Here is a 14,974-nt window from a genome sequence, read left to right as displayed (position 1 = left end):
GAGCAGTTCTTACCAGTGCAAAATGATTCTCCTTTGCAGGTAGCATTAATGGCCTCCTGACACTTTTTCTGGGCTGTTTCAAATTGACAACCTTTGCAGCAAGGGCTGTTGCGATCACTGTTTGGGGGGGAAAAAAGTATAGTAATGAACTAGAAGAAAACAGAAAAGAAAAGTAGTAAATTTGAAAGCAAGAACAAATAACAATAGCATGTTGATTGGCTACCCATGCATGCAAAAAGAATAATGTGACTAGAAGCAGTCTAGCACTTTTAGTGCACAACATACAATACTATATAGGGCCCTCTCCTGAGATCTGTGAAGTGCATATTATGTCAGCAAATTCAGGAATGTACTATTGAAAGGGAATGAATGAGAGCGAGAAAGTGAGAGAAAAAACACACATCTGTGCATGACCATGTCGTACGCTGGCATTCAGCTCGATGCAACTCCCTGTGCCTGCATTGGGAGAGTGGGACGCACAGCGAGGTGAGCGCGAGTTGGGGCTAGGTAGAGCCGGCAGAACGCTGTGCTCCCTAATTAGACTTACCTGTAAGCGGCCGGCTGGTGGAATGTCTCACACTGCCCTCCTTCTCTGAAGAGGCGGATGCACTAAACAGGCCATAGGTTTTTCCTTGTTCCTGGGGAATTCTGAGTATCAGAATTACCTGTGCTGGAACATATCTTGCCATTTCAACATGGCAGCACCTTGTTTTCGATGTAATTTCCCTTTTGCTAAGTATATAAGGGAGGTAGTCCTTTTTTCCCTTAGTCACAACACTTCCTGGTGTTATCATCTTGCTCCTGATTTTGGTCCAGGAGGTATTTTTAGTTAAGGAGTTCTTGTTTTCCTTTGGTACCTTCAACTCCTTCTTACTGGTCTTCTTGCTACCAGTATTGTGCTGTCATTTTCCCTGATTTTCCTGCTACTGGTTTCTTACTATCATCAGGAGGTTTTTTGCCCTCTGGCTTTTTCCTACACTTGGGGCTCCTAAAGGCACTCTCTTCTAGGCACTAGCTAGAATCGCCAGCATTATGGCTAATAGAAGGGGTTGCCCTTTTCTCTGGCAGACAAGGATAGTCAGAACGAGGGCCCTCCAGTCTACCCATTGTCGGATGTTTTCATATCAGTATCCCGACAGTATGCGACGTTACAAATCCTGGTCTGACTGCGAAGATATGGAACAAGCACATGCTACCCCCCAGTAGTTAAAATAGATGAAGCCCAGGCCCTTGTTCAGACTGTCCAGCAACAGAAAAAGAAGCTACATTAACTGCAAGACAAGAATCTGTCTCTTTGGCAAGACCTGGTGGATAATGCATCTGATGTTCCAACTGTCTCTTCAGCAACTCCACATTTTTCAGGAGTTATAAATTTGATGGAATTCTTGGATTCCAGTTCAGGTTTCTTTGCTTTCAGTCTAGCTCAATTTTCGCAAGAAACAGCCAAGGTTGATTACCCAATCAGTGCCTTGTCGGTCCAAGGCCTGGCTTGGGTGACCCCCTCAGTGCCGTAGATGACACTTTGTCGCATTACTCCACCTTCCCATTAACCTTTAAACGAATGTTCAAAAGACTAGAACTTGAATTCTATGCTGAAGAGGCTCTTTGCAATATACAACAAGAAGGGCAAGACGTTTTGACCAACTTACCCATTCTCACCAGTTGGCGGCAGAAACTGCAAGGGTTGAAAAAACCTAACTTAGTCTGTTTTGCAGGGGCCTTAAAAATGAGATTACAGTAGATTGGATTATATTTTTTTGCCACGTCATGCCGTAGCAAGAGAGGACTTAGCCGAGTACAATGCGAGGGGAATATCGGACCACTCTCCGCTCGTGGTCAAGGTAGGAAGAGGGATCCGGAGACAAGGGACCTGGAGGCTGTCAGCCTGGGACCTGCAGAACTCGACTGTGCTGAAAGGCCTTAGGGCGGATGCAAAGGTTGCCATAGCGGAAAATGAAGGGCCAGTCTCATCCAAGGTGGTCCTATGGGAGGCCCTTAAGGCAGTCATGTGAGACAGGGCCCAAAACAGGCTAGCCGAAGCACGCAGGGAGGTGCAGAGGGAACTAGCAACATTGGAATCCAGGATCCAGGAATGCAGGATCCTGCAGCTAGAGAGGGAGTATCTTGAGAGGAAAGCCCTGACGGACACGCAACAACAGTATAAAGATCTGGTGACGGGGGAGGCAAAAACGCAGGCGCTGGCGTCGCTGCATACGTTATATGGCGTAGGAGACAAATCTGGTAAATTACTGGCCTGGCTGAGCAGGAAGGAGAGGGATGCCTGGTGGGTTGAACAGGTGCGAGACGCACATGGGACCCTGATGGGCTCAGATGTAATAATCGCGGAGGCGTTTGCGGCACACTTCCGAACGTTTTATGAGGCCCGAAACCTGGGCACCCAGGATGAGGCCCTGACGTATATGGAACACCTCGACCTACCGGCTCTGGCGGACCCAGATGTTGAGAGTTTAGAGGCGCCCATCACTTTGGAAGAGGTGAGAAAGGCCCTGGCTGGGTTGCGCGCAGGGAAGGTCCCAGGCCCCAATGGGTTCCCGGCAGAGTTTTAAAAAAAAACAGCGGACCTTTTGGCCTGCCATCTGCTGGGTCTCTTTGAAGGGCCTCGCCAGGAGGGGGCGCTCCCCCCAGACCTCCGCATGGCCGCGATCATTCCGATATACAAGGAAGGTAAACCGCCAGAGGATTGCGCCTCCTATCGTCCCATCTCCCTTCTCAACACCGAGGTAAAGCTACTGGCGACGATACTGGCACAGAGATTGGGCAGGGTCATACCGGACCTGGTCCACTCGGACCAGACGGGTTTTCTCCCAGGAAGGGCTACAAGATTTAACCTCAGGCGTGCCCATAATTGGCTACAAGAGGTGAGCGGGAGACAAGACCCTCATTGGTTTCTCTCACTGGACGCTTAACCCTTTCTGGAGGGAGTTCTGATACGGATGGGATTTGGTCCCATCTATCGCCAGTGGGTGAGGCTACTTTATACAGACTCGAGAGCGAGGGTCAGAGTGAACAGGATCACATCCGGGGACTTCCCGTTGCGACGAGGGACCAGGCAGGGATGTCCTTTATCCCCCTCCTCTTTACGCTGACGATTGAGGTGCTGGTGGCGGTAGTCAGACAGCATTTGGAAATTAGGGATTTCCAGCTGAGCCCGTTGGATGCTTATGAGGAAAAGATATCCCTCTACGCGGATGATGTCCTCCTCTACATAACGCCCTCAGAAACAACAATACCTATTCTCTTCTCAGAGCTGGAACAGTATGGGGAGCATGCGGGATATATGATCAATTGGCTTATGTCGGTCCTATATGATCCAAGGGGCCAAGATCAGTGGTTGAACCTCCCAGATCGGTTGCAGACTACGACAGAGGGCTTTCAATACCTAGGAGTTTTCATGACACTGGATAAGACCACTTCGTACGGCAGAAATGTCGGACGGATCATACATAACTTTATAGAGAACGCGGCTAGATGGCGGCTCCTGCCCCTCACGCTTTTGGGTCACGCGGCCATGTTCAAGATGGTGACGCTGCCTAAGCTCCTATACGCGTTCCAGAACGAGTATTTCGATCTTCCCCGCAGGGTGTTCCGGGACATAAATTCGGAACTTCCCACTTTCCTTTGGCTTGGCAAACAGCCTAGGGTAGCACTGTCGACCTTGCAGAGGCACCAATACAGCGGAGGGATCTCTCTTCCCAACGTCTGAGGTTCTGTGACAATTGGAGTGGTGTTTTCGACTCGCACGAATATGGTCGAGTCTGGTAACTATGAACCGCAAATGACGAGTTTAGTGGCTGTACGCGTTTTCGCTGTGCTGGCCTAAACCGTTTGTTTGTTTCGTGGGTTTCTTCATCTGAACCCACGGGTTCCATCTTATATACGGCATCCATTTTGTTTCTTGCCCTCAAGTAGCCAGCGAACGGACGCTGTCCGCTTCGCGACCCTGGGATTCCCAAACCCTTGCGGAAGACACGTGTTCCTTTGAAGGTGTCTTTATGATGAGGGGGATGACACTGTAAGGCAGATGGCCCCGCTCGAGGCTTATCTTGCAGTGCCGGTCTATTGTCTCAGTTGTGCATTCATTAGGCACGTCCCCTTTGATGCCTGCAACTCGTGTTTCCTGATACCACCCCTTTTTCACCCTCTTCGATCTGTTCACTGTCCTCGTCTTCCTCTGCACCTGTTTCTGTCTCTTCTTCAATTTGTTTATTGCCGAACGGAATGTACTAATGATGGGAAGATGTACTTTTACAGTTGGGAACTGCCAAATGCTACTGTAATTATGTTCCGGGCCCTGAATACATGAAAGCGACCCCTTATGATCTTTACGATGGGAACCAGGTTGTAATCCTTTGTGCACCACGTTATCCTATGCCCAAAAACTGTATAAGAAGAGCGATCCACAGATACAATTTGAAGCAGACTCCTCGAACTTGCACATGTTGTGACTTCCTGTGACTTCTGTGTTCCCTGCAGTAATAAACCTCGAATCTTTGACGCCGAAGGAAGTGTCCCGTGTCTCTGTCATTTGTACGCCGGAACAGGTTGCCCACGAAGGTTTTAGGTGTTATCCCTGGCACCGCTGGGTCTTAGAAAAACCCAGTCCTTCAGTTGGCGCCCAACGTAGGGCTGCATCAGCGGTACCGGTCCAAAGCCCGACGATCGTGAGGAACTTCGTGTGAAATCTCCGAGGGAAGGTGCACCCCGCTTCATCGATCCTGTTGTCTAAACAAGTGGCCCGACGACTTTTCCCGCGAAGATCCCCGCCTCCTGACGGCTGGGACGGACTGCTGCCCTGACTGTAGACCTGTTTTGGCGCCTGGCGTAGACCTTGGTACAGCGAGACGATTGACGGGCCATCCTGGTGACGCCACTGATCTTTGAGTTAAGTATTTGTGGGTCGCTCCCAGAGTCCTTTGTTGTGGGTGCTTAGTTGTTGCATGGTTCCATTGCATTCGTGGTTCTTGGTATTTTGTTCTTTGTTGTGATATTTGACGTCTGCAGTCGCCAAAAACCGAGGGTTTTTGCTCTTTGCAGGGACATTGTAATCCTATAACCCTTGACGTTTGTGAAACTCGGTTAGTGTGCACGATGCCTAGCCGTAGTACTTTGTTCAGTTGCTTTAGAAGTTGTGGTGCGGATTCCCGACTGGAGGACTCGTGTCCGATACCTCCGGTTGGAACTCCAACTTACGAGTTGTACAGTCGACATGGTTTGGGTCCAATTGCATTCAATGAGTGTTGGGTCCGGTACACTAAAAAAGACGGTGTCCTTAGTTGGCCACCTCATGGTAGTTTTGAGGCCCCGATTTTAGATAATCTTGAAGCTAAATTATTCCAAAGAAAAGCAAGGCCGGCCATGTTTGATTCCTTTCGGTTGTGGCGTAAAGAAGCCAAGCAGAAAGAAATCAAGCAGCTTAAACGTAATAAGAGAGAAGGGATTGTTACAACGGTAAGAAATGCAGAGCAGTTTCAGCGAGATAAGGAGGAAAAGGAAAAGGAAGTTTTTGATAGATTGCAGCGCATGACTGTCGATAAATGTTACCCCGCTTTACCGACGGGCACGGATAAGAAGGAGGACGTAGTAGAGGACCCCTTGTTGTCCTATCTCTTGAAGTCACCACCTCCGTATGCACAGGGTACCGCAGTTCCTGTGGTTCCTCCACCTGCTCCTGTTCCTGTTCCCCAACCTGTTCCCGTTCCTCAACCTGTTCCTGCTCCCTTACCTGCTCCCGTCCCTACTGCTCCCCCGCTTGTACTTCCTCATACTCCTGTTCCCGCTGCTTCTACTGTTTTGGTTACTCCTGCTGTCCCTTCTGTTCCTGACACTTCTCTTGTTACCCCGTTGCTTTACTCTTCTACCCCGTCTGCTCGACGTCGTGTCCCTCCTGTTGCTGCTAACTTCTTCACTTCTCTTGGACCGATTCTTAAGTCCGCAGGTTCTGATGCTCCCCAAAGACGAAGTCAGCTTCCTGATGGTAGAGAACGTGACACGCTATACAATATGGCGACAAATTGGATTAGATATCCCCTTAGGAATCCTACACGTGTGGTGGTTGATACGTTTTCTCAATTCAATGAACCGACGCAAAGGTTTGTGTTTGAGGAAATGTGCAAGCTCTTACGTGATCAGATATCAGTTGATGCGACTGATGATGTATTGGCTGCTCTAACTAATCTTCAGCTTCAGTTTGCGAATGCAATAATGGTGGGTAGCAATGTTCGACGTGCTGTCGAGCAGTTGCTATCTTTTCTTCCTGCTATAATGCCTCGGGCATTGTTTTTAGAAGACATTGAGGAACCACCAGCAGCGCCTGGTCAGTATCCCAAGCGCGAGGTTCCACCAGTATGGATGCCCGGTAACCCTAATGCTAATCCCGCAATTTTGCCGCACTTTCAGAGAGTGTGGATACATCTACCGTGGAAACATTCAGAGGTTTTGCAGGTGAAGCAATCTTTGCCTGGCCCTCGCAAAAATCCTGCAGGGTACTATAAAGAATTGTCGCAGCTCGTGGTTGCTACGATAATGAATCTTGCCGACATTGATATGCTATTTGGCAATGTCGTACCGCAACCGGTGTGGGCAAAGATTCGTCAGGAAGACCATGCGGCAGAATTAGGCGGTGACTGGGCTGCACTTCTGGCTGCGGATGCCTTGCAAGTTGGTGGGGCTAAGCCCGAACAGCTGATTACTAATCTCCCTCAGAGAATAATCACTCTTATGAAAACGCTTATGCCAGCTATGAAAGTGAATTGGGATAAGTTGTCCGCTTGCAAACAAAAGAAGGATGAGAGTGTCTCTGACTTCTTTACGAGATTTGAGGAGGCATTCATTGATCATAGTGGTCAAGATATGGGTACTGAGGGAGGTCAGAGATTGTTCGTGGACAAGCTCGTGTCGAATTTGTTGCCGGACTTAAGCAACAAATTAAGGAATTCAGAGAGTGCATGGGCTGTTTCCACTTCTGCTCAGATATTGGCTACGGCCCAATATTATGAGAATAGGGAGAAAGAGGAAAATGATTGTGCCGATAAAAAGACAAAAGAGCTCAAAACTAAAGTGTTGTTGCAACAAGCGTATCCTCCACGTTCGAATCAGAATGATTCGCAACAGCGGAATCGATCGCAGTCTCAGTCGAATAGGTCGCAATCACGAAATGACTCCTCTTCGCAAAGATCTACGTTGAGGTACAATCAGTGTGACTATTGTAGGGGGGAGGGTCATTTGAAATTCGATTGTCCAGTTTTGCGTGATCGAAATAGTGGTAATTCATCTAGAGGAGGTCGTAGTGGTCCTCAACAGGCATCACGTGGTAGAGGCCGCGGTGCTCAAAATGATCGTTCTAATAATTCTTCCGATTCTAATAATTGTTTTGATCAGCGTGGATCGTCGCAAGTCAGATCTGCACAGTACAATGTTGATGATTATTACGTCGATCAGGGCACTGACGACGGTAATTACTAGGACAGCCATAGACAAGGAGAGGGAGTAGTATCAGTTCCGGTTGATCAGAGAGGGCCTTACGTCGCAGTTGCCACCTCGGGCGTAGTTGAGCCTTTTCTGTTGGACACTGGTGCAGCGAAAAGTTCCATCATGCATTCGAAACTCCCTGGCGCACCTTTGTCTGGCTTAACAAATGTTTCCGTTGGATTCTCTGGCGCCCCTGTTAGCAATCCGGTTTCGCGCCCTTTGCCCCTTACAATTGGGCCCCGAGAGCTGCAAGCTCCTTTGATTTTGACTACTGGTTGTGGTGAAAATCTCTTGGGCCTGGATTTGCTGAAACGTCTGTATGCGACTCTGTATTGTTCTCCTGTGGGAGTAAAGCTTACATTGGGTGAGAGAGTAATCTCTCCTATGTATTTGTCCATCGACAAGCTTCCACCGGAATTGAGTTCTCTTCCTGCATCTTTGTGGGCAACAGGTCCCAATGACGTGGGCCTGCTTGATATCTCCCCTTATGTTGTTCACCTGAAATCCAATGTGCCATTGCCACGTATTCCCCAGTATCGTATCTCCCTTGATGGTGAGCGAGCGCTGTTAGCGATCATCTACGATTTGATTGAGAAAGATGTTATTGAGGAGACTCGGGGAAACGTGTGCAATAGCCCTGTGCTGCCCATTCTGAAGCGCACTGATCCATCAAAGCCTCCGGTTTATCGTTTTGTCATCGATTTACGGGAGGTGAATACAATTGTGATTCCTCAGTTCCCTGTGGTGCCAGACATAACGGCTCTACTGACTCTGATTCCAGCCTCTGCATCTTGGTTCTCAGTGATCGATCTGAAGAATGCTTTCTTCAGCATTCCGATTGCTGAGGAGAGTAGGGACCTTTTCGGTTTCTCTCTAGGTGGCCGCAGCTTTAGGTTTAAACGCGCTCCTCAGGGCTACTGTGAGAGTCCATCGATATACAGTCAAGCCTTGAAGAGTCAACTTGATGCGTTTGCCTTGATCCAATATGTCGATGACTTATTGGTGGCTGCGGACACTCAGGACATTTGCAAAATTGCTACGGTGTCGTTGTTGCAGCATCTCTGTGACTTACATCAGAAGGTGTCACCTTCCAAACTGCAAAATTGTTGTCAAGAAGTAACCTATCTAGGTCACTTATTGTCAATGGAGGGAAGAAGGTTGACCCCAGAGAGAATTGCAGCGATTGCTCGAATGACTGTGCCAACAACTCAGAGAGATGTGCGTGCCTTTTTAGGTATCACGTCATACTGCAGGCAATGCATTCCAAATTTTTCATTGCTAGCGAAACCATTGGTGGCTCTTACGTGCAAGGATGTTCCAACTCCTTTACCATGGACGGAAGAATGTCAGAAAAGTTTTTCTGAACTACGTGACGCGTTGTGTTCGGCCCCTGTGTTAGGTACCCCTGACTACAGTAAGCCGTTTACACTATACGTTCACGAGAGGGAAGGTTGTGCGTTGAGTGTCTTAACGCAACAATTTGGTGGTAAGCAGCGTCCATGTGCATATTTTTCCTCGACCTTGGACCCAGTAGCTAGAGCATTGCCGAGTTGTTTGAGAGCAACAGCGGCAGCTGCGGTGTCCATCCGACAATCTGTAGGATTGGCCATGGATAATATGCTTACGGTGATGGTTCCGCATGCAGTTGATACTCTCTTGAATCGTACGAAAACCCAACACCTGACGAGTGCAAGGTTGTCTGGGTATGAGCTGACGCTTTTGGCAAGTCACATTCAAATAAAACGCTGTAATGTCCTGAACTCCGGCGACTTTGTTGCCAATCAGTATGGAATCAGACGAGGTAGCACCTCACGACTGCTACTTACGAACTGAGGAGGAAACAAAAGGTCGTGTGGACTTGAAAAATACTCCATTGGAAAACCCCGATGGTACCTTGTATGTGGATGGGTCGTGTTTTAAGTTGCCGAATGGTGATGTGACGACTGCGTATGCTGTGGTGACGTTGAGTACGGTTGTGGAGACTGCGAGATTGAATCAGAATTCTGCACAGGCGGCAGAACTGATTGCCTTGACTAGAGCGTGCGTGTTGTCGAAAGGGAAACGGGTGAATGTGTTTACGGACAGCCAGTATGCGTTTGGTGTTGCTCACAGCTTCGGACGATTGTGGAGAGAGAGAGGTTTTATGACGTCACATGGTACAAAGATTCAGCATGGACAACTTGTGAATGATCTTTTGGATGCACTCACATTGCCCGAGCAGGTGGCGATTATTAAATGTAGTGCACACCGTAAGGTGACGGATGATGTTGGTCGTGGCAATGCGTTCGCTGATGAAGTTGCTAAGGAGACTGCCAGGAATCTTAGCACTAGAATGTATGTGACGAGTTCGGTAAGGTGGCCTGCAGAAACTGGTATGTGTGAGGACACTATAGAGAGTGTGAAAGCGATTCAGAATGAGGCCACCGAGACTGAAAAGACGAAGTGGAAAGAGAGTACGGGAAAGTTGGATGCGAATGGCTGCTGGATTGATTTGTCGGAGAATAAGAGGTGGATGTTGCCGGATGCGTATGTGCTAGCTGTTGTGACGATGGCACACGGCTTGGCACATATTAGTGCGAAAGGCATTTGTAAGTTGTTGTCCCCTGTATGGAAGAATGATGGTATTACTAAGTGTGCTGAGAGGTTGGTTAAGAATTGTATGATATGTATGATGTACAATCCTGGTAAGGGAACTCATACACCCCCTGGCCATTTTGCTCCCCCTTCATGTCCCTTTGAGGTAATTCAGCTAGACTTCATCCATATGGAGCGATGCAATAACTTGAAGTACGTTTTAATTGTGGTTTGCGCATTCTCCCGATGGATTGAAGCCTACCCTCTTAAAGACAACACTGCTCTGTCCACTGCAAAAATCCTACTGAAGGAATACTTTCCTCGGTATGGAATGCCACAGATTGTATGGTCTGATAACGGAAGTGAGTTTGTGGGGAGTGTGATGAAGAATGTGTGCAAGGGCCTTGGAATTACACAGAAATTCCACAACGCCAATCATCCCCAGTCAGCAGGTTTGGTTGAAGGGTATAATGGCACCCTTAAATTGAAACTAGCAAAGATTCAGGCTATGACTGGTCTCTCGTGGCCTGACGCTTTGCCCTTAGCTCTTCTGTCAACCAGGGCGACTGTACACTCCCGAGTAGGGCTCAGTCCCTATGAGATTGTGTTCGGCCGCCCTGCCAATGTTTGGGGTGTCCCTAGAACTAGTGTGTTCTCTGATCTTGAGTACCCAATGTTGATCGATTATCTTCATGATCTGACTGCTAAACTGAGGTTAATTCACCAACAGGTCTTTGAAGCACTGCCGACACAGACGGAGGGTCCAGGCCACCAGCTCCAGCCCGGAGACTGGGTGGTGACGAGGAATTTTGGCCGAAAGCGCAACCGTGAGCCTCGTTTCACCGGACTCTACCAGGTACTCCTTGCCACGAGGACTGCTGTTCGTTTGGAGGGGCGTAAGCATTGGGTGCACGGCATCCATACCAAAAAGGTACCTATACCTTTACCAGCGGACTCGTGGGTAAGGAAGGGCATCGCCTCGTCTGAAGTTGAGACCGTACCGAACTTTGTCCCTTTCAGCGACGCTCAGCCTGTCGGAGATACCTCAGTGCAGCAGAACGATATTGTTGAACATTTGTCATCACAGAACTCAAGATCTGAACAATTGACTGGTCAACAGAACTCTGTGTCATCATCGGACCAACTGTTTGACGAATAGACTCGTCCTGGGAGAAGCCGATATTTTCTTCGCTCCAATACTAGACTAATAAAGAAATATCTTTGCTTTCTCCCCTGACATCCACGTTACCCCATCATCACTATCCAGTTTGAACACACTTGCATAATTGTGATTTTGTAAATTTTGAGTCTTTTTCCACGTATGTGTTGTTGTGTCCACAGCTAGGAGATTTTGTATATATTGTTGATTACAAATACCTTACATCCGGGTGGACCGTAGGGCCGCGCGGGTACTTCCTTCTGGTTAGTAGGTCTTGACACTAGGTCAGAGACCGTCGATTCCTAGGAACTCCTGGGGATTGACTACTGCTACACAGAACGAAGTGCGTCAAGAACGTTGCGGACGGTTTTAGAGGATGGCTTTCTCGAAGCTGTCGGAATTGGAAAAGGCTCAGGCCCAAAGATTTGAACTGCGTAGAATTGCACGTACAAAATGCTTAATGTTTCAGGTGTTCCTCTTATTCCTAACTGTTTCTTCGTTATTGGTGGGTGGGGTGTATTACATGATACAGTCATTGTTGCCTACTGCCTCATCTACACCTTCTTCTGAACTTAAACCTACCTCCACTGTCTCTCCTCATTCCTTCCACATCTTACCCCAACACGAGCAGGTTAGACGTGCGGAATTCATGAACAATTCCTTCGTTCAGCTCCTTCATCAGCATCAGTTGGTGGTGAACACTACCAATTGTTGGGTGTGCGGGTTAATGCCACATACCACCGATAAGGGAATTCCGTACTTGGTCCTTCCTTACAGTTCCCAGGGTTCAGCTCGAGCATTCCAAACAATGTTTCGAAGCGCACTAGATTCTTACCCCAATCGAGAGCCACGTTCTCCACACTTTGGTCCCGGTCCGTACCATAAGCCTTTGGCAATAGCGATTGCAGATTTAGATAGGGATATCTATGAGCCGTCGCTCATCCCAGAGGAAGAGGTACGAGCCTATAGGGATCTGAGTGAGGTTGAGTATAGTACGCTCGTGGGCGAAAGACAGCTTAAAAGCTCGTCTCCAATATGGATCGTACCCCACCTTGGTAATTTCTGTCTGAAAGGTCGTGGCCGAAGCCCGAGAGCTCACCTTGGGGAGAGTGCTTGCTCTGAGACGTATGTTTTACCAATGCTCTCTTCCCCTGTTCTCCTAACTGCCAAGGGTACGTACTTTGTCTGTTACGACCGTGCATATACATGGCTGTCCCTTGACTTCGCGGGCACCTGTTATATTGCAAACTTGTTGCCACCAACTTTTACGATTGCCTCAGATTACCACAAGACTAGAGTTGTGAGGGGCGTGATTAGCAAAGAGGACACTGCCAGTCAAGAGGCAGGAGACTTTTTCAAGGGTTTCGTGCCGTTTTGGGGAACTATGGTCAATAGTAGGAACCTGAGACAGTTGACTCGAGTGGTGGAATCGACAGCTAATATCACTGCCAGTGCCCTTGGCAATATTACAGTAGAGCTTCAGGCGGATAGGCTTATGACGTTACAAAATCGTATGGTTTTAGACGTTGTCTTAGCATGTCGAGGTGGAGTATGTAAGGTGATCCATTCGAGTTGTTGTATATTCATTCCAGACAACGCTCCGACTGTCTATCAAGCCATCTCGAAGTTGCATAAGATCTCAGAGTCCATACACGTGGACGTAGGGGATTGGACGCTACTCGGGTGGTTTTGGGGCCTAATGTCGACTTGGGGTTGGAAGATTCTGATGATCATTGGGGTTGTTGTAGCATTTCTGTTCACGTGTTGTCTTTGTGTGCAGTGTGGTCCTGCCTTATGTGGCCTCTGTGCTACGATGTGTATAAGGCGGCCGCCTGTTACCAAAGGAACTCTGATGGATAGAATTATGTTGCAGCAGCATCTAGATGGTCTGATGAATATCGAGATCGATTCTGATTCCGACTAGTGCTTGCCTACATGAGGGCAAAAGGAGCGTCTGAGGTTCCGTGACAATTGTAGTGGTGTTTTCGACTCGCACGAATATGGTCGAGTCTGGTATCTATGAACCGCAAATGACGAGTTTAGTGGGTGTACGCATTTTCGCTGTGCTAGCCTAAACCGTTCGTTTGTTTTGTGGGTTTCTTCATCTGAACCCACGGGTTCCATCTTAGATACGGCATCCATTTTGTTTCTTGCCCTCAAGTAGCCAGCGAACGGACGCTGTCCGCTTCGCGACCCTGGGATTCCCAAACTCTTGCGGAAGACACGTGTTCCTTTGAAGGTGTCTTTATGATGAGGGGGATGACACTGTAAGGCAGATGGCCCCGCTCGAGGCTTATATTGCCGTGCCGGTCTATTGTCTCAGTTGTGCATTCATTAGGCACGTCCCCTTTGATGCCTGCAACTCGTGTTTCCTGATACCACCCCTTTTTCACCCTCTTCGATCTGTTCACTGTCCTCGTCTTCCTCTGCACCTGTTTCTGTCTCTTCTTCAATTTGTTTATTGCCGAACGGAATGTACTAATGATGGGAAGATGTACTTTTACAGTTGGGAACTGCCAAATGCTACTGTAATTATGTTCCGGGCCCTGAATACATGAAAGCGACCCCTTATGATCTTTACGATGGGAACCAGGTTGTAATCCTTTGTGCACCACGTTATCCTATGCCCAAAAACTGTATAAGAAGAGCGATCCACAGATACAATTTGAAGCAGACTCCTCGAACTTGCACATGTTGTACTTCCTGTGACTTCTGTGTTCCCTGCAGTAATAAACCTTGAATCTTTGACGCCGAAGGAAGTGTCCCGTGTCTCTGTCATTTGTACGCCGGAACAGGTTACCCACAAAGGTTTTTGGTGTTATCCCTGGCACCGCTGGGGGTATGCACCTGTTACAACGCATTTTTTACTCCGCACTACCATTACAACGCGACTTTTACAACGCATACCATTACAACGCATTGCGCTGGGGGGCGCTCTAGGATAGGGAATAAGTATAATTTACTATCCAACACCTTCCCTAGGGTCCACGGGGACTGGAGTTAGAATAGTAAATTATACTTACCACTATCCAGCACCCCAAAGCGCTATGCGTTGTAATGGTATGCGTTGTAATGGTCGCGTTGTAATGGTAGGTAGTTGTAACGGTATGCGGAGTAACGTCATACATCCACCGCTGGGTCTTAGAAAAACCCAGTCCTTCACGTCGAAGCCTACTACTGGGCTGAGCACTTGATAGTTGTTAAGGAGTAGTTTCTGTTCTGTAACTCCAGTTCTGTAGTAGGGGTATCTCTGTTATAGTCATAATCTAGTGAATAGTCCCGCCCATGTGCGTGGACCCCGGCAATCAAAAATAATCTCTCAAGTTGTCAAAATAATGCAGAAACTGCAAAGACACTTAAGAGAGAATTTAAAGACAAGTAATGCAGCCTATATCCACAGGCTACACTTTCCAGTACTTCAACTAGAAATTCCACCCAAAAACACCACACACAATACAGCCTGCCAGTTTCTACCATAGAGAAACTTGCCTCCCCCAGTCAAAGACTCTGGAATGATAGAGAGGAAGGTAGGGACAGACAAGCCCCATAGGCTGCCATTATGTGGCTTAAATAGGATACTGTGCCTTTAAGAGAACTTTCCAGAACTTCTCCCAGTATCCCAGAATGCATAGCAGGTCCCTCTACTTTCAGTTCTTTTTGAAGGCGAAGCACGCCAGACCTGTCGCATTCCGTGCAAATATCTCCACCGGGGAGGAGGGCGGGCGCTTATGACTATAACAGAGATACCCCTAC

At 48.1% G+C, this 14,974-nt stretch overlaps 1 protein-coding gene across 1 annotated transcript in view; it reads right to left on the bottom strand.

The window, feature by feature from the left end:
* ADAM17 (ADAM metallopeptidase domain 17) overlaps positions 1-14,974 on the bottom strand; it is a 648,967-nt gene that overhangs the window by 130,139 nt on the left and 503,854 nt on the right. The window contains exon 13 of the mRNA XM_086926360.1: positions 14-117. Within this exon, the coding sequence (XP_086782486.1) occupies positions 14-117 (104 nt within the window). The remainder of the gene's footprint in view (positions 1-13; positions 118-14,974) is intronic.

The sequence above is a fragment of the Lissotriton vulgaris genome, chromosome 6 (assembly GCF_964263255.1).
Source record: "Lissotriton vulgaris chromosome 6, aLisVul1.2, whole genome shotgun sequence".
NCBI classification, from domain to species: Eukaryota; Metazoa; Chordata; class Amphibia; order Caudata; family Salamandridae; genus Lissotriton; species Lissotriton vulgaris.
Note: the sequence above shows the minus strand (reverse complement) of the source record. Positions and strands in the feature narration are given on the sequence as shown.